General features: G+C 44.4%; 1 protein-coding gene across 7 annotated transcripts in view; it reads left to right on the top strand.

Moving 5' to 3' along the window:
* The window catches only part of COG2 (component of oligomeric golgi complex 2), a 41,832-nt gene that overhangs the window by 14,122 nt on the left and 4,728 nt on the right, over positions 1 to 22,982 (top strand). For 3 of the 7 annotated variants that reach the window (XM_082339692.1, XM_082339691.1, XM_082339689.1), the window contains 11 exons: positions 2,283 to 2,391; positions 3,249 to 3,311; positions 3,426 to 3,605; positions 5,275 to 5,399; positions 9,016 to 9,142; positions 12,463 to 12,602; positions 16,917 to 16,978; positions 18,018 to 18,169; positions 19,791 to 19,988; positions 20,847 to 20,919; positions 21,220 to 21,362. In XM_082339692.1, coding sequence (XP_082195818.1) covers positions 2,283 to 2,391; positions 3,249 to 3,311; positions 3,426 to 3,605; positions 5,275 to 5,399; positions 9,016 to 9,142; positions 12,463 to 12,602; positions 16,917 to 16,978; positions 18,018 to 18,169; positions 19,791 to 19,988; positions 20,847 to 20,919; positions 21,220 to 21,362 — 1,372 coding nt within the window. The remainder of the gene's footprint in view (positions 1 to 2,282; positions 2,392 to 3,248; positions 3,312 to 3,425; positions 3,606 to 5,274; positions 5,400 to 9,015; positions 9,143 to 12,462; positions 12,603 to 16,916; positions 16,979 to 18,017; positions 18,170 to 19,790; positions 19,989 to 20,846; positions 20,920 to 21,219; positions 21,363 to 22,982) is intronic. The other 4 variants (XM_082339690.1, XM_082339693.1, XM_082339694.1 and 1 more) reach the window with 4 other exon arrangements.

Genomic DNA, 22,982 nt, shown 5'->3' with positions numbered 1-22,982 from the left:
CTTTCTTAAATTTATGTAGACATGCCCAGAGTATTGCCATTCATGTATCTTGCACTAGCATTATATCATTAAGAAACAGTATAGGACACATTTAGTTAAAATTTATAAACAGGGAAAAGAAAGCTTGTGAAATTAGAAAAAAATGACCATTTCCTTTGTTACACTGTGACCGTCTTGTTACCTTCCTAGTGTGAATTTTAAATCAGCCAGGTAGATGAGTGGCTCAGAAAATGAGTAGATCATACCAGCACCATGGTGCCATGGGAGGAGCACAGGTTTGTGCTGCATCTACCATTGGGCAGCCTGAGTCATGGAACCTCAACTCCCTGTGTCATGGGCAGTGTGAGGCTAATAGTAACTCCACTGGCAGGGTTGGCTGACAGTCAGCCGCACCTGGCATGTAGTAGGCCCTCACACATCTAATTTGGGTCTAACAAGAGCTTCTCCTAAAGTCATGTGGACAGCCATAACATTTTTCCCTGAGTAATATTGGATAATCTGCTGCAAAACCAGCCAAAGCCAAATTGAATATACCTATACCAAAGTCTTACCATACGATAAAGGCATGCTGGATTTCTTCATTGTAGGAATCAAAATGTTAGATTTGGGAGCACCTTAAAGACAGCATGCTCCGTATCTCTTGTTGTGTAGATTGAGGAATGCAGCATCCAAAGAGGAAGTGATTCTCCCGTCCTGGGTCTCTCCTTCCTTTCATAATCAAGATGTACAGACAAGTGGTCAGCACCTGCCGTCTTTGTCTCTTCAGCCCACTGCCCTTGTGCTCCCGCCCTTACCCGCGCTGGTCAGCGTCTCCGCTGTCGTCCCTTCTGCCCCGTCCAGTGGAGCTGTTTGTCTTGAGCTGCTCCGAGTCTCTCTTGCCCTCAGCAGCATTGGCAGCTCCTGCCGACTTGTCCTCACTCGACATCCACCACACCTGCCTCCCTGTTTTCTTTCCACTGTGGTCCACTCCTACTCCCTTCCTCACTGATGTCTTTTTCTATGATACTATTCCTTTGCGATGTTCCATCTTTTTTTTTTTTTTTTTCTCCTTTTTGGCCACACCGCACAGCATGTGGTATCTCAGTTCCCCAACCAGGGATCGAACTGAGGCCCCCTGCAGTGGAAGCACAGAGTCTTAACTGCTGGACCGCCAGGGAAGTCCCTCCATGTTCCATCTTTAATGTAATAGATATTACGCTGTATCTTGCTCAGAATCACCTTTGAGTACTTTTTAAAAATTCAGATCAGCAACTTTGAGCTGTAGAGAAGGGAAAACCAGGGCAATGTAAGTGAATGGTAACTATATCATGCTTCTTAGTCCAAGAAACGTTTAGATAATTTATAATTAATAGATCCACACTAGGTTACTCAGGAAAGAGGGATTAACCTTTTGGGTTGGTCTTGCAGGGGAATTGCTCTCCCTCTGAACTAGTTTGAATGCTACAGATACAGGACTGGATAGACCTGAAATGGATAGCATTTCATTTCCTTGTGATGTGGATTTTTTCCCCTCACTCACTGATAGGTCACCGTTAGATATAGGATGCCTCAGAGAAGCCCAGCAGATACTTCACTGCCTTTACATTTTTCTTCTTTTGCTATTTAGCTTCCTTTTGAGTGGTATTGTTGCAGTGTACTTTAGAGGAAAAAAGTGCATTTATTACACTTTGGGGCAGATACACAATGAATGTCCTTCACTGGGACCCAGAGAATACAGATTGACTGCTCTTTCAGCTCTTTAGTAAACGATAATGTAAAGCTCTTTTGACTTATTTGACGTATTGCCGCTGGAGGGCCGCTTTTATTTTATTAAGGAGACAGCAGTATTTGGTATTTTAGAAGTACTGGAGGTATTTTAGAGGAAGAGACAATGACACAGAGTAGTAGAAGAGCATTCAGGTGTAAATAATAGGATAGGGCAAGAGAAGGAAGGGAGGTTAAAGATGAAGAAGGCCACGGACGGGAGAGCCTGGGGGAGGAGGTGGAAACACCCGTCGCACCCACACTGGCCTGGTCCAGCTCCTGCTTCTTGCCTGGACCCTGTGGCTGAGGCCAGGCAGGGTCAGTGGCTTACACTGATGTAGTTGCCCACTGTCCTAGAACGTGCTGTGCGTGTGACTTGTGAAAGCTGATGGTGTGAAGGATGCTTTAGCTTCTGCCTGTAACGGGGGCTGGGGAAAAACACAGTGGGTGCTAAAGCGTCACCATTGCTAATCATGTGACGTGTTCTCTCAGAAATTTAAAACCTTTAGGAGTTAAATTTCTCTCATTGTCTCTACTAGCCCACTTTTGACTGGACAGATTTTGGAGAGAATTGCCACAGAGTTTAACCAGTTACAGTTTCATGCTGTTCAAAGCAAAGGCATGCCTCTTTTGGACAAAATAAGACCAGTAAGTGTTGTTTTAGATTTTCACACTTTGGTATTTAGGAATTTGCTAAATAATTTTGGTTTTATCTGATACAGGCATACCTCATTTTATTGCCCTTCACTTTATTGCACTTCACAGATATGGTATTTTTTTTTTTTTTTTTTTTTACAAATTGACGGTTTATGGCAACTCTGCATCAAGCAAGTCCATCAGCCTCCCATTGCCATTCCAACAGCATTTGCTCACTTCATGTCTCTGTATCACATTCTGGTAATTTTCACAGTATTTCAAACCCTCCACCAGCAAAATGATTATACCTCACTGAAGGCTCAGATAATGATTAGCATCTTTTAGCAATAAAGTATTTTTTAATTGAGGTAATTAAGGTATATACCTTGTTTTTTTAGACATAATGCTATTGCAGACTTAATATACTGCAGTATAGGGTAAACATTTCTTTTACGTGCAGTGAGAGACCAAGAAATCCCAGTGACCCGCTTTATCGTGATACTGCTCGATTTATTGTGGTGGTCTGGAACCACACTCGCAGTATCTCCAAGGTATGCCTGTAATGCCTCTGATAATTGTTGATCTGCAGGATTTTGAAATTAGCTTTGAATTTTTTCCTTCAGTTTTTGTTTTTTGGACCCCTGCCCCCTAAGTGTCACACATTGTAGATTTTGTGTAAAGACACAGGCATATTCTCTGAATTATAAGGGTAAAATTAATTCTAAATTTCATGTAGTCAGAGTTAATTTATCCAAAACTCTCAACTGGGCTTTAGATTCATGATGTTTGTCAGATTTACTCTGTAGCTTAAGAGGAAAATAACTTTTTTTCTCATTCTGCAATTCTATCTAAATCCTCCTTTGATATAGCAAAGGTTTACTTATAAAGAGATGTGGGGTGGAGGAGAGGTTCATTGTTACGCTCCAGAAAATGTTAATATTTTAATTTTACATATACTCTCTTCTAGTGCCGCCAGAGATTTGTTATGTATATATTTGAGTCTTTAGAAGTTGTTCCAGCTGCTTTCTTACCTGTTTTTCTCGCAGCGTATAGCTGGCATTACAGCCATGTTACAGCAGTCACTGGAAGGCCTCCTGTTGGAAGGTCTTCGGACTTCCGGTGTCGATGTAATCCGGCACTGCTTACGGACTTACGCCACGATTGACAAGGCACGGGACGCGGAGGCGTTAGTTGGTCAGGTCCTCGTGAAACCGTACGTGGACGAGGTTTGTGCCCCCCAGGCCTTCGTGCAGCAGGCGCTCCAGGGCGTCGGCTGTGTGCTGCATGCTTCACTGGGCGCGAGCGTGGGTCACAGGTCCTTCTGTAAAGACTCTCATAGTCACTGCAGCATCAGCTGTAACAAAAGCTTGGTCCCTGGTGGTTACAACCAGCCTGCAGGAGTCAGGCACCCTCTCTCGTATTTTCTAGTGATGCCGTAACCCAGGGATCATCTTAATTTAGTGTGGGGGGGGGGGGGCGGGTCCTGCCTAGGGAGAAGGTGTGTATCAGAACATTTAGGTCAGTTTTATGCTATGTAAATTATTTGTCAATAAAGTTTTTAAAACGAATCTCTAACTACTGGTCTAGTGGGTAGAATGGAACAAGTAGAGCAGATGCCAGCACCGCAGCTCAAGTGCCTGGTGGTGGGACAGTGTGCCGAGAGCCCTGAGCATGGAAGGTCTGCGTGGAGGGCTGTCTTCACAGACATGCTGAGGAGTGTGTGGGCCAGGAAGGTGGGAGGGAGGGAATATTCACAGATGAAGGGCTTTCATAGGCAAATTAGCAGCGTAATACCTTAAATGCAGAACTTGGCTATCCAGTGTCCTTCACCTACGAGGATACAGTTAAAATTTGGGAAGTAAGCATGTTCTGCCTTTGAGCAGCCAGAATATATTACAGATTGTACCATATGAAGTTGCCAATACTCAACATTTTCCGACACACAAAAATGGCAGCTTCGTCTGGTTCAAACTGATGGAAGTCACAGGCCCGTCCTCAGTGTTTGCAGACTTTCTTTAGTGCCACACCAGTGTGGACGCCCTTTCTGTCCAGTAAGTACAAAGCCCTACTCACCATGGCTTTGGGGTGAAAATCTCCCATTTATAAATGGGGAAAATTGAATCTTATTGATAAAAATGAAACTTAAGGATTAATTTCAATATTCCGGTCAGCTTTCATTAGGATTACTAAAAATAAATGATCTGTCAACTCCCTCTGTTTGTATCCTGTTGTATTTCAAAGCTGTCTATATAGGAGTGAAAAAGACAAATTACCTACACTGTTTCTTTATCACTAAGTGAAAATGGTTACTAATTTATGCCTTTGTTTTTCATTGAACTGAACCTAATGTGCTAAATTAAAGAAACATTGGATGTTTCAGTGGCATATTAAATAAACCATGGCCACATTTTAATTTTATTTAAATTCGTATGCTTATCTTGTCATTCGCCTCTTGATTCTCAGCCTTAACACAAAAGATAAAATAATAATAAAGTAAAATAAAATATACTTCCTTCCATCGTTCTCTGTCTCAAACCTTCCCCTAATCTGAATGATGGTATTTAGAAGAAAAGGCCAAGGTCAAGACAGCAAGGAGCTGTTGTCATGGGAAATCATCGTTTTATTTCATTTTCAAGCTCAGGAGGGAAACAGGCGAATGTGTCTGGCTTTTCAGCTTCAGACCAGTCTCTGTCACCCAGCCTGTGTCTCCCCCAGGTCAGAGCTATGCCCCCGAATCCTGGACCTAGCTCTGAGTGCGGCTATTACCGTTAGAAAACCTGTCAGCTGGGGAGGAGGGGGGAGAGAGGAAGCACGCTTTGAAGGTTTTCTTTGTTCTTTTCCCTGTGATACGTAATTCATACCTGTCTTTTTTAAAAATGGTGCTCCTTTTACTAGGTGATTGTAGAGCAGATTGCCGACGCTCGTCCGAGCGATCTTCAGCTGATGTACAGTAAGCTGCTGGAGTTTGTTCCCCGCCACTGCCGCCTCCTTCGCGAGGTCACCGGAGGAGCCACCTCAAGGTAGTTGAAGCGGCTGCGCTCAGAGCTCCCTCGGCCGGGGGCCGCGCCTGGGGACCGCTCGTGCCCTGCTGATTATTGCCGTCTCGTGCGGACCGGGGTCGGATGCCCTTTCCTGTTTGATGGCTAGCACGGTGCTCTGAGCTGGGCAGGGGCCGTTAGCCTCGTCTGGCAGAGAAGGGAACTGGAGTGGGTGGGACTGAGGTGAAGGGTGTGTCTCTCTCTCAATCCACAGCCCATGCTTTGCCCTTGCCTACACTGTCATTTCCCTCCACTAGGTTGGAAAGAAAAGTTGGTTTCCTTCCATTATTCTGATGTCATAATCTGTTAATAAATATCAATTCAGTTTAATTCCACAAGTTTTATAAGATGTTAATTGTGGTTAAAGTCATCTTCAGTTTTCCCTCCTTTTGTCTGATTTCCCTGGTTTTCAGTTCTGTTTTGTAACTACCCCACTGCCTTCCACCATTGCCACTGTCCTGGTCCAGGCCTTTGTCACTTTTCTGTCCACAGTAACGGGGTTTCCCCACCTGCTCTCGCGTCTCAGTCTGCCCCTCTGCTAGCACACTTACCCACAGTTCTGAGATTCATGGCCTGCCTTCTTCCTAAGTCTTCAGTGGCTTCTCATTGCTCATTGCGGAAAATGCAGGCTTCTTGATCAGCACACAAGGCCCTTTGTGCTCTGGCCCCGGTGGTCCTCGGGTGGGGCACTCTGCTCTGTGGGACCCTCGCCCCGCCGTTCTCCAGCACACAGCCACACTTGCCCACCCCAGCACACGCTGGGCGGCTCTGTGTTTTCCCCCAGAGTCCCCTCCGCCTTTCCTGTTCCCTCTTTTTGTAGACCTGGTCACTGCACGTGAAGCCCCAGCTCAGACGCCACTTCCTTCAAGAGAACATCTTTTATCCTGATGTCATGTCTACCTTTAACCCTGTTCCCTGCAGGCCAGTGCATGTTGCTCTCACTTTTTCCATCTCAACAGCATGCTCCCCTCCTGCACGGCCCACACCTCCCTCCTGGCACGGTGTCTTGAAGACAGTAACTACCCAATGTTTGCAGGATGAAAGACTTAACCTATTTACAGCATTAGAAAGGCAAATGAGGTCCCTGTCTTCATGGAGTAAACATTATATTTGGTCTTGAATTTTTGTTCTTTGAAAAGAAAAAAAATCTGGGGAACAAATACGCTGCTTGACTTGTGAAGTACCCTATTTCCACTACACGATTTCAGATGAAGCCTTGTTTTGCCACTTTTGTTTAGTAATCATGAAGATTTAGTTGGATTTGGATTTGGGGTAAGAATTTAATAGAAGCCGTGGGGTAAAATTAAAGAAGCCACAGCTATGAAACAACCAGTCATTGGATTTGACGAGCCTAGTCTTGGTCCTGAAATGTCAAGTTACAAAGCCTCACATGCTCTTTTCTGTGGTGTTCAGTGTGGCAGAATTCATGTAGAAACCTCAGAAATTTGAGGAATCTAAACTGTACCATGGTGGGCCATCTGCATTTGCTTGAGGCCCCATCATCCTGCCACCCCTGACCTTCCCTTGCTCAGCTTCTGCCTTCGGGTGCCCTTTATAACTGGGGACACCAGCGACGTTCAAGATTTATCTTCCGAAAAATGTGGATTAGCTTTTCTAATTGTTGATCTCACAGATTTAAATTTTCTCTTTGGGGCTTTAATTAGACATTTACTTTGGGAATGAGCTGATCTTGTCCTTCAGTGTTGTTCAGATTATGTGCATTTGTATTTTAAAATCTTCAATTCTGTTCTTTCTTTCTTCCGATACCTTAATAGAGCTAGTTCTTATTATGATTAAAAGTATATGATATGATACTTGGAATTGGGTATGTGGGACACAGGCATCTTCTTTCCCTCCTCTACCCTCCTCCAATCCCGCCAGTAATTTCTCATCAATTCCTACCTATTATAGAATGAGATTATCTGATGATAGCTCTTTCTGAACGGTAAAGCTGAATAAGCTATTTGTCTTGATAGTTTTTGCTAAGCAGGAAAATTATGAAAACTTTTTACTGTTTATTTTTAATACTTATCAGAATGTTAAATGCCAATTTGTTATCACCACTTAGCTACACGACTCCCCGTTTTGCTAAAATAAGACCGTATATTGAATCGATGATCAATTTTAAAGACGGTTATCTTAATAGAGAGCACATTAGTAACGCAGCAGTCAAAGTGGGTCGATCAGTGAGATGGTGTTGCTTAAAGCTACTTACAGGTCTTTAAGTTCAAGAGAAACTTAAGGAACCTGCCTTTTTTGTTTATGTACTTGTGTATTTAACCACTATTAACATAGCACTTATTGTATGCTAGGCACCATCCTAAATGCTTTACAGATATTAATCCATATAATGACCCTGTGAGGTAGATATCATTATCATCCCTGTTTTGAAGATGAAGAAACCAAAACACAGAGAAGTTAAATGACCCAAGATTTGAACTTAGGTACTCTGGCTCCCGAGCGCATGCTTTTATCTCAGTGTTGTCTCTTATCTAAGTTAGTGAATTAGAAACCCAGAGTCCAGCCTTTTGGCTAAAAATGCAGAATAAAGCATACACACACAAAAAACATGACTGTTACCAGGTTTTTGTATTAAGATTTGTGATCGAGATTTTACGTAAAATAGTCATAGAACTTTAGAACTGAGGGTAATCTTAGGGATAGCTGAATCAGAAAGTTGTTAGTAATTGGGCAATTAGCGTGATTTATAGTGCTTTAGAGTTGAGTGGTGTTAAGGTTGACTACAAGACTGCTTTTCTTTTTTTCTTTCTTTTTTTTTTTAAATGTATGTGCTGTCCTGTAGGCTTTATTGTTCCATTTACAGAGCACAGGCAGAGTAGATGTAACATAATTCTTCTTTTTTTTTTTTAAATAAATTTATTTATTTATTTATTTTTGGCTGCATTGGGTCTTCATTGTTGCGCGCGGGCTTTCTCTAGTTGCGGCGAGCAGGGGCTACTCTTCGTTGCAGTGTGCGGGCTTCTCATTGTGGTGGCTTCTCTTGTTGCGGAGCACAGGCTCTAGGTGCGCGGGCTTCAGTAGTTGCGGCACGCAGGCTTCAGTAGTTGCGGCACGCAGGCTCAGTAGTTGTGGTGCACGGGCTTAGTTGCTCCACGGCATGTGGGATCTTCCTGGACCAGGGCTCAAACCCGTGTCCCCTGCATTGGCAGGCGGATTCTTAACCACTGTGCCACCAGGGAAGTCCCGCAAAGACTGCTTTTCCTGTGGTATTAAACTGTTTCCTTTTCAAGACAGAGTATAAACATGGTAGCCCATTTTAGGGGAGAAAATTGTGCCAAGTGAAGTCGGTGTAGTTTTCCATCATCCTTGACCCCAGCTTGCTTACTACTTGATAGATAGATGTAGGAGTCAGGACACAGAGGATGTGTCAGGTTCAAGGTGAGAATGAGGTCAAGGAGTGAAATAGAAGTTTGGGTCTAAGAACAAACTAATTGACAAATATCGTTTTTTTAAAAAGGTTGAAATAAATTTTAGGCTGAGGAACTTTTATTTTAATAAAAACACCACAGTGGAATTTTGCTTTTTGGAAGTAGAAGATTCTGGTGTATTTGACTGAAATTTTCCTCTTATCTTACAGTGAAAAAGGCAATACTGTTCCCGGATATGATTTTTTGGTGAATTCTGTCTGGCCAGAAATAGTACGAGGATTAGAAGAAAAATTGCCCTCACTTTTTAATCCTGGGAATCCCGATGCCTTTCACCAGGTACCTTTTCCTCCATCGTCTTGATTCTTGAAGATGTTAACCTGAGACTTTAGGATAATCATATCTTTTCTGCACAGTCTTAGTTCTGTGGTTTTAGGAAAAATCACAGTCTGAGTTACGTAGCAAGCATTTACCTTAAAACACGCACTGTTTTATTCAAGTCATAGTCTCTGTTCGAGGACTAAGAATATTTTTTAGAATGTAAAGTAAAATTCAATCTAGATGCAGTTATGACTAGATCTGAATATTCTGATTTTAAACAAGATCCTAAGGACCATTAAAAACAAGGCTGTTTGCAGTTGTTTTCCATGAAAAATTAAGTTTGTAGATCTCTACTGTATCGTTTTGAAGGAAAACGTAGTATTGGATTGGATTTTAACATGCAATATGTAAGTGTCCTCTATAATTTGAAAGATTAGGAGGCCTCGATATTTTCAGTTTTTTTGAAAAAAATCATGTTATCATTTAAAAGACTTCATGGTTGATATTTCAGGAGTAGACTCGTATGTTAATTTTCCGTTGTACCATTTCTAAAGATAGTACGTAGTGTCCTGGAGAAGAATAAAGGCTCTCGGCCAGGTGGCCTGAGTCCGTGCCCAGCTCTCCTGTTCAGTGCCTGTGTTGTTTAGCCCCTCGGTGCCTCTCCTCTTCTTCCTGCTCTGGATTTTGATTTTTGGTTTTTCGATTGTTTTATTCAACATGACAATCTTTATCTTTTAATTAGGTAATTTGTTAAATTTACAATGATCATAGTGACTGATATATTTGGAGTTTCTTTGGTTCTTCCTATTTGTCCCATTTTTCTTCCTGCTTTTCCTTTCTCCCTTCCTTTTTTCTTTCCTTTTCCACCTTCTCTGTATTTTGGACTTTTGGGGATTTGTTTTCCTCATTTATTCTGTTTTTCCCCTCTACTAATTTGGCAGTTCTACCCTTTATTTCTTTATGTATTAAGTAACCTTAGTGGTTACTTAACAGAATCTAAAGCTCACTGGTGTTCTTCAGCCTCCCAAACAGCACAGGGATCTTAGAGTACTTTGATGCCAGTCACCCCATTCCATAGTATCTATTACTGTTTCCAGGGTCTTATTTCTATTTTAATTTTTTTTATCCCCCAAATTGGGCGTTATTTTTATTGTTTTACATGGTCATCATTCTCCTCTCAGAATTATTCCACATGTTTATCATTTCCTTTGCTTACTGTTCCTTCTTGGATGTTAGACCTTTTTTCTTGGATCATTTTCCTTCCTCCTGAAATTCGTCTTTTAGCAGGGCCTGTTGATAATAAATTTCACTTTTTTATGACAAACCCTCAGGTTGTATGTCTGACAATAACTTTATACCTTTTGTGTTTGAAAGGTAGATTTGATGGAAGTAGAATTCTCTGCACTTTGAACATTGTCTCTTGACTTCCGTTATCAAAATAGTTATTGTTGTTTCTGTGTAGTTATAATTATGCCTTCTTTCCCAAATCTTCTCTGTGACTTTAGTATGCTGTTTCATTATGATAATCTAGTGTGGGCTTCTTTTTATTTATTGTATTTAGGATTTGTTGGGCTTCCTGAATCTGAGGATTGGTGTTTTTTTAATCAGCTCTGTATCATTTTTATTCATTAACTCTTCAGTTGTGCTTCTCTCTCATTCCTCTATTACTTTCTTCTAGAACTTTTGATTAGACTTCCTCACTTTATCCTTTGTGTTTCCTGAATTCACTTTTTAATTTTTTGTCTCTTTGTGCTCATTCTGGAGAATTTCTTGGGACTTTTCTTCTAGTTCACTGATTCCTTCTTTAGATGTGTCTAAACTCCTTTTCACCTGTTTCCAATTTACCCTTATTTTCGTTTCTAGAAGTTCTATTTGCTTCTTTTTCTAATTCTGCTTGGTCAAATTGCTTATTAATTTTTAAAGTGTAGAGAGGCACAAGGTGAGTGTGGTGAGCCTGGGGCCTGGTAGACTTCAAAACAGGTAAGACAACAGATTGGGAGCTTTATTATCCCAGAAATACCACTGATCTGTTCTCTTGGGCCATGTTACAGTATGTTGAACAATATGAAGTCTTAAGCATTAGCAGTTTAAGACCCTTTACATTCCTCTTTAGAGAATCATATTGATTGTGTTAGGCTCAGGAGATTTTTCGGCTCAGAGATGAAGCTTTCTGATAGAATGTCAACTTTAGAATTCTAAACCAGTACTTAATGTTTGTGGGTACAAACATTTCTTGCAAGAAATGCTTTCAGCTTTCAGTTTTAATGGGACATGCTTTGGTGAAGAGAAAAATATTTTTGTATTTTTTTAACACCCATTATGTGCAGGGGTATAGTTTTATCCCAAAAGGGATGAGTAATACCTTTCTTTGTCTCAACTCCACACGTGTAGACCACACTCAGGGGATTCAGTAAGCGTAGCTCAAAACCAGTTGAAAGAAATGGAACACCTGTGGTCGTGTTACTGCACTAAAATTCCCACGGAAGCACAGGCATCGTCATATTCAGGTGATTGGTTTGGTGACCCAGAACAGAGTCCCTCTTAATGAGAAGTACGTGGGAAGCCCTGCAGCGTCCTCCCCAGAGCCTGGGGACTGGGGAATAGAGCCCTCGCCAAAGGAGTGTGCAGCTGCAGTTTTGCACTGCTGACTGGCGAGGGTTCTGTTTCCCCTGTTTCCTTGCTTTGTTTCTGGGTAAATTCTCTCTGAGCCTAAGCAGAAGCGGAAGCATCATTTATAAAATGGGAGATGATATAAAAGTAGTTACCGGGTAGGGCAGTTTTCTGGGTTAAAGTAAGTAATACAGTTTTAAGCACTATGTGAGGGTGATAGATACTAAGTAAGTGTTAGCTTCTGCTCTTAACGCTGCTGTTCGATTCCTCCTGTCAGTCTTCATGCTGTAGCATCTATAAAAAGGATGTAATTACTCACATGGTTTGAGTCTTTCTTTCCTTTTTAAAATTTTCTACTTCTTCCTCTTCTGGAGAGGCAATGAAAATTATACCACTTAATCTGCAATCTCTTGGGATTCCAATGGACTGGGTTAGGGGTGCCCTAGAAGAAGGGGGAGAGCTGTCGCTTAAAGACCACTGGACTTCGGATGCCTGGGTCTCCTGATGGGCTTGCCACCTAAGACCTTGAGCACGTCACAGAACCTCTTTGGGCATTACTTGATCTTTAAGCGGGGACCTTGGAAGGAAGATCCCCTAAGGTCCTTATCAGATCTAGAAACTATGATTCTGTGTGTTGATCTTTATCTTGATTACAGTTTTCACTATATGATCTCAGTTCTGGTTAGTTCACTTAAAATGAAAATGCCACTTGTTTGTTCTTATTTTAGAAATATACCATAAGTATGGATTTTGTAAGAACATTTGAACGGCAATGTGGATCACAGGCCAGTGTAAAAAGATTAAGAGCCCATCCCGCCTATCACAGCTTCAATAATAAGTGGAACTTGCCTGTGTATTTTCAAATAAGGTCAGTAATTTATCCCCCCCACCTCCACCCTTCTAAAATAGAATTTGAACACCAGTTAAGGATGTTGGCTCCAGCTAACAGCCCCTTCTTGATGATCATCATACTGTTCTTTGGGAAACAGAATTTAGAGTGGAAATGCACAGGAAGTACCATGATTGCCAAAGTTCCGGCTTGTATGACAAAAAGATAAGTTTTACTCTTTGGTCATTAGAGAGCTGAGAACACAAGACTCAGAGTGAGCTAGACCAGGCCCGGCTTCGTTCCCACGTGCTACGTCCTCGTTCGTCGTGAAGAGACAGAAAGAGCGGGTCACCTAGCAGCTCTTTCTCTCCGTTTTCCTCTCTCATCTCCTGCTTCAGATAGCAGACCTACCCTGCATTTGTTGTTTTGCTCATCTGGAACATTTTCTATCCTCAGAGGGAGTCGGGAGAAGTAGTCTTTCTTAAAGTAGTCTTTGTAGCTGATTCCATCTTATCAGTTGATAAGAATTCTATTTATTGTTTTGGATTCCTTTATAATACTTGGTGACATTTTTTCTCTCTATTCTGGAAAATGGTGACCCTTTTCTTCCAGATGTCATAATGATATCACCTATGTCAGTAAGTGGTTCTGTAGACTCTTTGGGGACATTTAGGATAAATTCCTAACAGTACGTGTTCCCTTGGAAACATAGATGGTAATAGCCGTGTTTGCAGACCCTCCTGAACGAGATCACAGCAAGCTCCCCCGCGGGGTGGTGTGAACCAGAGCACGCTCTTGAACGACGCACAGGCTGTCTGTTTAAATTGTTGGGTGTTTTCATTAATTATGATGCAGTCCTTCCCCAGAGTTCTAAGGAATAATTACAGAGGGAAATACACTAAGAATTTCAGATACCTTGATTTGTCACTACTCGCCATGATGGAGAATGTATGTAATCATCTTTTGATAGTGGAATCATAGCTGTCAGACTGTTAGTAAGATGCCCTTTTACATGCAGTACTGGGTTTTATGCTTAATTTTTCAAGGTTGCATTATCCTGTAGGTAGGAAATGAAGGATTTTTTTTTGTCTAAGATACTCATGGACTGCATGGGAAGTAATCGTTACGTGATGATCAAGACCAAGCCAGGGCAAGAAGCCCTTTTGGTTTGTGAGAAGAATTTAAAATGGTGAAGCATCATTTTATAGCATAAGACTGCAGTAGAGAAATAATGTTTCAGATGTCCCATGTCGTTTGGAGTCCAGGTTCAAAATTAGATTGCTTTAGATATCCAACGCCGTCACAGCCCATACTCCCGTCTACTGCCTCCGAACCCCTGTTTTCTAGTCATTTCCCCCAGACCCCATGGCCCCGTGCTCGGTAATCTAGCACTGTCACCTTGCTTCCTGGAGCTCTGGGCCCCGCAGGGACGGCACAGCCCGGCCTCGGCAGGTTCTCCTCTCATTATACGTTCTCTCAAAGCCGGTGATTGAGCCTTAAACTCTGTCGGAACTCAGCCGGTGCCCTGAAAGACGTTTTCACCTTCAGCAGATTTTAGCCATAGCATTCAAAGGGATTGGTTAACTTTTCTTTGTAAACAGTTTTATTTAAAATGTATAAAATTTTTTTTAAAATGGTGTTTGAGTTACGAAGTGTGGAACTTCATAACTTTCAATACCTTTGTTTTTCCGTTTAAGAAATAAATTCAAGTAATGCTTTATAGGACACCGTTCTGTCGATTTTTATCAGGCATTAGATTGTTTATTCTGAGGGATGACAGAATGTTCTGCAAACACTGCTGGGGTCAGAGTTGTAGTGTTACCTGATTCACTTCAGGGTCATTTAAAGTAAGCCTAAAGCCAGTGGGGTGGTGATGGGTTGACATGTTTCTAGGAAGAAGTATTAATACTGCACCCTCAGTAGCAGGTGGGTGCTCCCAGGTCTGACTCTGTGCCTGCACCCCCGTCACCTTCAGGAAGAAGGCAGCCCTGCCCACACGCACCGCTCTGTGAGCACTCGTGCACCCCTCCTGCCCCTGGTACCCTGCTGTGTCTGCGCTTCATTTGTTCTTACAGGAGTATCGGAAAGTAGGGTTAGGACTCCGTTTCTCATAGGAAGAGATTAAATGCACGTGTGCGCAGAACAGTCTCAAACGGTAGCGAATCAGTGGCTACCTGGAAACTGGGCTGGTCACCCCTTAAATGCCACAGGCAAAGCGTTAGGTCTTTTTTAATTGAAATCTCGCTAGAATGTGATATGCTCCCAGGACGGTCACATGTGTGCTCTGTGTCTGTTACATTCAGCACACGCTGAGCGTGGTGTAACTCCTTTGTGACCTGGAGTCCGTGTGGCAAAACGTACCTTCCTTTCCCTCCACCCTCCGCAAGTGTGTGCACGCGCGAAGTAGAGACGTGCGTTGGGAAGTGCGTCTCCAGACCCTCCCCAAACCCAAATGTAAGAATTTGGGAGTGTTTGTATTTGGGGTTGCCTTTCTTACAAATCTCCTATCAAGAGTAGAATAGCATCCCATATACACGTGAAGACTACAGCACAAGTTTTCAAATTCCACCAAAGTAACGTCTCACTTCGTTTCTTTTCTAAGAAGTATAACGTATCACTTCAGTCCTGGAAGTTACTGCCCAGCAAGGCTGTGCCAGGGGCTGGTGCTGGGCTCCTGGCTCTTGGGGGCCGAGGGGACAGCTGGGTCACGTGACATAGACAGCTTTCCTCTAAGGGTCCAACAGCTGGTCCCACGCAGTCAGCACGTCTGTGTGAAATGCACTGGTGTCGGGTCTGCTGCATTTTTCTTGCACTTTCTCGTTTGTGTGTTTATCAGAATTGTCATAGGCGTCCATATAGTTTTATCCCGTGTCTTTACCTGCACTGAATTATACCCGCTCTTCTCGTGGCTGCAGAGCTTCGAGCTGACCTCTCTCCGTGCTGCTGTCAGCATGGATGTGCCGCGCGTTGCAGGCCCTTCCCTTCCTTGGGGGCCGGTGTTCCCTGTTGTAAACGGTGCTGTGTTAGCTGTCAGGCCTTTTCCGTGTTTTGTGTGGATTTGGAGGAAAGGTGGGCCGAGGGTCTGAGGCTGACGCAGGTGCTGGTTTGCTCTCTCCACCGCGGGGCAGCCCCTCCCCGCCCTCACTGTGCTCGGGGCCACCGCCTCCTTCGCTGGGCCCCGGTGCTCTCTTCTGTTCCCCGCTTGCCTTCTGTCACTTGCTCCCTCTGGGCCTCTCCCTGCTGCTCGGAGAGACTGGCCTTTCGCAGGCTTCACGGGGCAGAGGGCGAGTCCCTTCCCTCCCTGTGGTGCAGGGACGCTGCGGGCACCGGCCAGCTCCAGTGCCCAGGGTGGCCCAGAGCCCCACGCTGCAGCCACTCGCACCTTGTGGCGGGCAGGGCGGCTGCTCCTCGTGTGCAGTGCTTTTGCTCCTGAAATCCAGCCTCTGAACCGCTTTTAAAAAGCACGTGAGTGCTGTCCAAACACCAGAATTACGACTTCAGTAAACTGATGTGCAGCATGTGTCAGAACTTACTGCTAGCAAGGGAACTAGCAGGTGACAGAGAGTGTATGGTGAAGAAAGTATGAAGATGGAAGAGTTACATAGTTGGGAAGAAAGATGCTACGTAAGCAGCTAGTTAAGGAAATACACACACACACACACACACACACACACACACACACACACACACACACACACACACACACACACACACACACACAGTTTTCATTTCAGAGTCATAAAAATGTGTCCACACTAGTCATTAAAATAGAAGTCTGTGACAGGACGGTATGAGGGGACAAGTGGGCCAGCAGAGGAAAAAGAAAACCCATCCAGGAAGCAGGTCTTGAGCCTCGGGGCCGGCCGGGCCAGTTACCATGGCAGCGCGAGAGCCCGGCAGCGGACACGCGAAGAGCACCAGGCAGAGAGTTGTTCTGGTGGAGCTGCCTACCTTCAGTGACTTTCTCAAGCTGCAAACAAAGACACACAGTATAGCTTTCCCGTTTCTTAGTTTGGGGGACATTCACTTCCTTCTGATAGGGCTGATGTAAGAGGATTGGAAAAACCAGTCTTACGGCCTTCAAGTGATTACCTGATTATAGCCGGTGGGACTTGCCGGAAATGGCTTCCTGGTGGATTAATTGAGACACGTTTATTTCCTGCTCAGTAAAAAAAAAAAAAAAAAAAAAAGTCTGGGGAACAGGCATCAGGGCTGGTGCGGCATCTCTGACAGCGCTGGCCTCACCAGCAAGCCAGTGGAGGAAGGTCCTGTTTCGTGGGGAGAGGGGAGGATGGGTGGGACAGCCGCCTGCAGCAGAGAAAACAACAGTTTACGCTCTTGTTTTTCTCTCAGATTTAGAGAAATAGCGGGATCCTTAGAAGCAGCACTTACAGATGTCCTGGAAGACGCACCAGGTAACTTCCTCAAAGTGACAAATGACAGGCTGTCACTAAGTGAGTTAAGTAGGCTCACCAAGTCATCTTGGGGACCTCAGTACCCTGGGGGCACTTTCACCTTTTCCTATCTTCCAGTAAGTTAGACCCAAAGACGTACTTTAACTTCTTTTTTAAAAAAAAGTTTATAGAGCTTCTTGCTGTACAGAGATGATAAAAAGGCTGCTTTAAGAACACAGGAAGGAGACCTCATTTTCATTCCTCAGTGTAACGTGTCAAGGGGATATAACCGCTGCTGTGCTTAAGGGAGCAGCCCTTTTTGCAGCCAAGTGGCCATGCTCCGCTTCTCTCCCGAGCTGACGTGAAGGACCAGGACGGCTTTCCCTCTGAGGGACGGCTCACAGCTGGGGCTCCTGGCCCCAGGCCTCCAGAGCCCTTGGGCCAGTCCTGGGACCGTGCGCAGGTGGCTGGGGTTAGGATACGCTTTCCAGACACGTTTGCCTCATTTGCATCCCTACAGCCTCGTTCGTGTGTCACGTTGTAGCCGTCCCCGGTGGCCACTCACCTAGTAGGTGGCTGTTCCTATAGCCACAAAGGTCTTTGGGCAGCTCCACTCCACTTTCTGCTCCCTTTCGTGCAGCCAAGTTCCATCTAAGCTGCACTCTTTTAGCCTCAAAGTTGGTTTCCAACTGTTTTTGCCAAAAATGGCCATATGTAATCGACATCCTGTATTGAAATAGCATATTCAGGAGGGGAGGAGAAGACAGGACAAATTCAGAACCAAAGATGAAACCCTTGCCAGTGACTGCCACTCCAGCTCGTGTTTGTTGATTTGGTACAAAGTGCCTGCTAACTGATGATTTCTGAATGCCGTTTATGTTTAATGTTTATCAAATGCCTGGGAGGGGGAGTTATGTAAAATTAGAAACACCTCCCTAAAGCTTCGCTGACAACATAGGGTTCTTGAGAAGGCCACTGGCTTCACTCTTGGGTTGTACGTTGAAGATTTTAGCCGTTAGCCCTTCAGCTGAGATTCCTTAACTGTATGTTTTTTGTCTAGCTGGAAGTTCGTATTGCCTCTTGGCTTCTCACAGGACGTGGAGCAGCCTGCAGAGGTGTTGGTCTGACCAGATGTTCTTGCCGTCGCTGGTGCATCGTCTGTGGAGACTCACTCTGCAGATTCTGGCGCGGTACTCCGTGTTTGTCAAGGAGGTGAGGGCTGGCGGGTGGCTCATCCCTAATCCAGGCTGAAACGAATTCAGGATGGGTGAGGCTAAACGTGCTGAGAGTTTTAGGGGCCGTGTTGTCATGAGAGGTTGATGCGGGGACTACAGGCCAGCGTCTCAGTTTCTATCCAATTCCACTTCTGGGTCTCCTTTTCGCTCTTGCGCGTGTGGCCTTGAGGGGTGTCTGCTGTCACGTGGTCAGTGCTTTGTCTTTTTGAAAACTGCCACACCGACCACCTCATTTTTCCCTTCTGAAAACCAGAATCTTTGCCTCCAGACTAAAACAGAAATGCCCATTTTAATGAAAATGATTTAAAAAATGCGTATTTTAGTATTTAGTATTTGGAAGTGTAAAAACTCCAAGTGGTTGAGATTAAAAGGTAGTAAAATTAATTAACCTTCCCTCCATTTCAGAAGTAGTAGTTGGATGCATTAAGTGTCCGCACGCCTCTGATGGCTTATTAGATAGTGTGCGTAAAGCCACGGGAGTACTCGTGTGGTCCGCTGCTGAGCCCCCGGCCCCGCCAGGCCCTGCGCCCGCATCTCAGAGAGGCCTGCTGCACAGACAGCTCGGTGACAGACGCACGCCCTGGCCACGGCAAGGTGATGAGTATAAAAGAGATGTGAGCGGAAGCTCAGGGAAGGCGACATGAGGAAGCCCTCATCCATGGAAAGGAAAGCACTCTTCCAGCTGAAGCAGAGTATCTCAGTGGAAAGAGTGCAGGCTTTCAAGACAGCATCAGACCTTGGCTCTGCCACTCTTTATCTCATTTCGTGGTCTTAGGGAAATTGAGTCTCAGATTCTTCATCTGTAAAGTAGGAAAACAGCTTCTGTCTGTGCTTGTTGTGAGGAGTAGAGAGAGATTTGACCAGCCAACTGATAACCAAGGGGCCTGGCAGACAGCGGCGCTCCACGGAAGTTCCTTTCCTCCTCCGCCTTTGCCTCTCTCTGCTCAGAGGGGGTCTCAGGAGACCACCCTGCTCCGTGAAACTGTTCACGAAGACTGTGCAGTTCCCGGCACACGGTCGGGTTGGTACAGTTCTGTTAGGCCTGGGCCTGCTACGTCACGCCCAAGCGCGATGCTAGCCAGTAATTCTTCTCACATCCAGAATATTCCATTCTTTTCTTGATCCCAGTGCACATCTCGTAGGTTTCTTCCCCTTGTAGCAATCCATCATGCAAAGAACACTTCTGTCGTTTGTGTTATTTGAAGCATAATTGAGGTTTAGATTTTGATTTTTTTACCCTTAAGATGATAATAAATTTATTAAGTAAATACAGTAAATTATTTACCTTAAGCAGTTAATTAATTTTTTAAAATTTATGATGTTCCAGATCTTAATTTTCCTTTAGTTTAGGGGCCTATTGTTTTATTTCTGCCCGTTACTTAAGTCAAGGAGGGGAAATGCACATGGGGTTGCAGTCTGTCCTGTTTCTCTATTTTCCACACCTGCCTGGGGAGAGGGTTGTGGTGACTTTTCATGAGTAAACTTTCACTGAATCCTTTGTGGACAGCTGGCATTTTATGGTGAGTCATTGACCTATATAAATGCTCATGTATCTTGCTGGTGGAAACACATTTAATCGTTGAAATCCTTTTTTTCAGCTTTTACTCAGGCCCATCTCTAATGAAAGTGCCAAGGATATTAAAAAGCCTTTGGTAACTGGCAGCAAAGATCCTTCCGTCACCCAAGGAAATTGCGAAGACCAAGGAAGCGGCCCTTCCGAAACGAAGCCCGTCGTCCCCGTTTCCAGCACTCAGCTTGTTTACGTGGTCGCAGACCTGGACAGGCTTCAGGATCAGGTGAGCCTGTGTCCCAGAGGGATTCTAAGTACCGGCTTCAGCGTGTGCAGCGTCTGGCCTCATGGGGCGTAGAACTGTGGGCCCAGGGCGCCCTGAGAGGACATCCGTTCGCCTCCCTTCTGGGTGTTGTTCCCACTCCCCTACCCGGCGTGCTCCCTCCTCCTTGCTCACCGGTCCCACCTAGGACGTGCTGGCCCAGAGCCTCAGCTTCCCTTCCAGCGGCGACGCCACAGGCTTGCAGCACACCAGGCACCACTGTTGTTTGCATTAGCTCAGCTTACTCTGTGCAGGCATGACCTTTAGTGGGTTGGATTTTAATTATTTCTAATTCACTTACCCAGTATTTCAGGGTAATATGTAATCTTCAGCTATACTTTGAAAGTGCTGACCTATTAACACTCCTTCCTGTTTTCTCCAAATAGATTCCATGTTTTTGCTTTTACCATGGACAGAACTCTGTGGGATGCATGTATTTAAGTGCTGTGATATGTAGTTCTGCTTTTCTCAAGTTTAAATATTTTGTGGTGCTTGGACAAATATTGTATGTTTGGAGCAAAAACGTGGTGTTTACCATGAGTTTTTTTGGTACTGGGGAGAGCTACAGAATAGAAAATGATTTTGCGTATTTTCTGGGTCTGTTAATAGCCGTGAAAATGCTGTTTTCCATGTTGTTGGATTCTTTCATAGTGAAAGCATTAATTAGGAATTTTGTTTTCTTCTGATGAAAATCACTGGAAGTTCTGAGTTTAGTTTTATCGTTCATTAATAATATTCTAGAGTTTGTAGATGCATAAAGAATTGACTCTTCCTTTGATTTATAAAAAGTAACTGACTATATAAAGTGCATATTTATTTCAGCTTCCAGAACTCTTGGAAACAATCAGGCCAAAACTTGAAGTGATTGGCTTTAAGAATTTTTCTTCTATCTCAGGTAAAAATGAATCTTTAGATTCAGCAAATCTTTGAATAAGAAATAATTTACAATAGAATTTTAGAGACTGTAGGATAAATTTTAACTAACCATTTTCTTCTCTAGTTGTAAGTCCTTGGTTGTTTCTGTATTCTGTTCTGTGTTTATAACTTCCTTGAATGAGATATTTTGTTTAATTCTAATAATTTGATTTGATTTGGTTTGTTGTAGTACGCTCTCTAAATACGTTGACGGTATTTAAAATAGAATTCACCCCTGGGCCTGGGTAGCGTGACTAAACACAGGCTTCTGTCTCTGCAGCAGCCCTGGAGGACTCCCGGCTGTCCCTGTCTGCCTGTGTGCCTGCCTTGAGTGACAGAATCACCCAGGACTTGAGTGAGTCTTGCTTCAGTCACCTGAAAAGTGCCCTGGAGGTTCCCAGGCTGTACCGAAGAACCAATAAGGTCAGTGCCCTCACTGAAAAGGATTTCGAGGTGGGGAAATATATATCAGGAAGGCCAGAGAGGGAGGAAGTGGTTAAGCGAGGGACAGAAACAGGTTCTCGGGGGGAGAATCCGTCTCATGGAGAGAAACCCTATTTGTGAGAAGGGGGCTCCTCAGGAGACGTGGCACAGACACAACTTAGGTAGTTGGACTTGCACAGCACGGACTTCTGGCCTTAAGGAAAAGTCGTATTTTCAAAGAAAGCATTTTAATAAAATATTTTTAAGTCCTACCCTTCTTTTGGTCTTCATATCTTATATTTGAAAAGATCTGAATTTACCTTATTCCTTTTATATTGTCATTGGAAGTACCTGCTTTCTCCTGTCTTTTACTGGATAAGGTATAAAAAAAAGCTGCATTAAAAAATATTAAAGGCATTCATAAGGTGAAAAATTAAGCTCACACTGGTGTTCAAAGCCGAGTTCTGTGTCCTCACTTTGTAGAATGGGGATTGGGGGATTTGTTTTTACCAGCGTTTTAGTTTTCCCCCTTGAACTCTCATTTTCATGCGTTTATTTATGCTCATTTCATTCTTGCTAGTTCTCACTTATTTTCCCTCTAGATTTTCTTTTCTCCCAGTTGGATAGTTGGGTTTTAGGCCATTTACAACTGAAAGTATTCTCAGGAGCTGTGAGAACCTCCTGCAGCATCGTGCTCCTTTGGAATATCCCGGAGTTCCTACAGACACGCCTGGGCGGGCGGGGCCGCCTCTCTGTTGTGCGCTGAGCCTGCGGCCTGCTCTGCTGTCGGGGTTACTCTTCCCGCCCGGCCGGGTTCTGGGTGCAGCGAGCGGCTGGGCTGAGTGCCGAGCTGAGACCCAGCTCACCTCCGCTGGGGCTGTCCTCCTCTTGCTTTTAAAATCTGGGACACGCAGCAGAATTCCCATTTCTAGCGAGAGTACCTTATCTCCCGATTTTCTGGTCTGCAGTGGGAGAGACCTATTTTATTTTGCCAAATTCATTACTTTTCCTTTAGGAATCTAGCAACTTTTCCCTTTCTCTTCAACGGGGTGTTACATTTACCGAGCGCTTGCATCGTGGGTCAGACACCGTGCTAAAGACCTTATACCCTCATTAGTCCTACAGAGTGAGCGCCCGTGTCCTTACTCACGGATGAAGAAACCAAAACTAAGAAAAGTCAGACACCCTAGATTCTGACCTCTCAAATGGTGGTCTGTTGACCAGCAGCGGCTGGTCACTGGTGGGAACTGGTTAGAAATGTGCCATCTCACAACTTGGCCCGTTCCCCTCCCTGCAGCACACACACGGAATCAGACCCGGGATTAACGAGGTGGCCGGGTGATGCGTGTGGGCACCAGCCTAGGGCGCCCGAGTCCAGTCGGCTCCGGGCGGCGTCCTCCCCGGCTCGCTCTCGGTCTCCGCGGCTCTTTCTGTGGGCAGCGCTTGTACTCTCGGTCTCCGCGGCTCTTTCTGTGGGCAGCGCTTGTACTCTCGGTCTCCGCGGCTCTTTCTGTGGGCAGCGCTTGTACTCTCGGTCTCCGCGGCTCTTTCTGTGGGCAGCGCTTGTACTCTCGGTCTCCGCGGCTCTTTCTGTGGACAGCGCTTGTACTCTCGGTCTCC

This window comes from Balaenoptera borealis (genome assembly GCF_965194805.1).
Source record: "Balaenoptera borealis genome assembly, chromosome: 10".
NCBI lineage: Eukaryota > Metazoa > Chordata > Mammalia > Artiodactyla > Balaenopteridae > Balaenoptera > Balaenoptera borealis.
The sequence above is the reverse complement of the archived record's forward strand: the minus strand, read 5'-3'. Positions and strand labels throughout refer to the sequence as shown.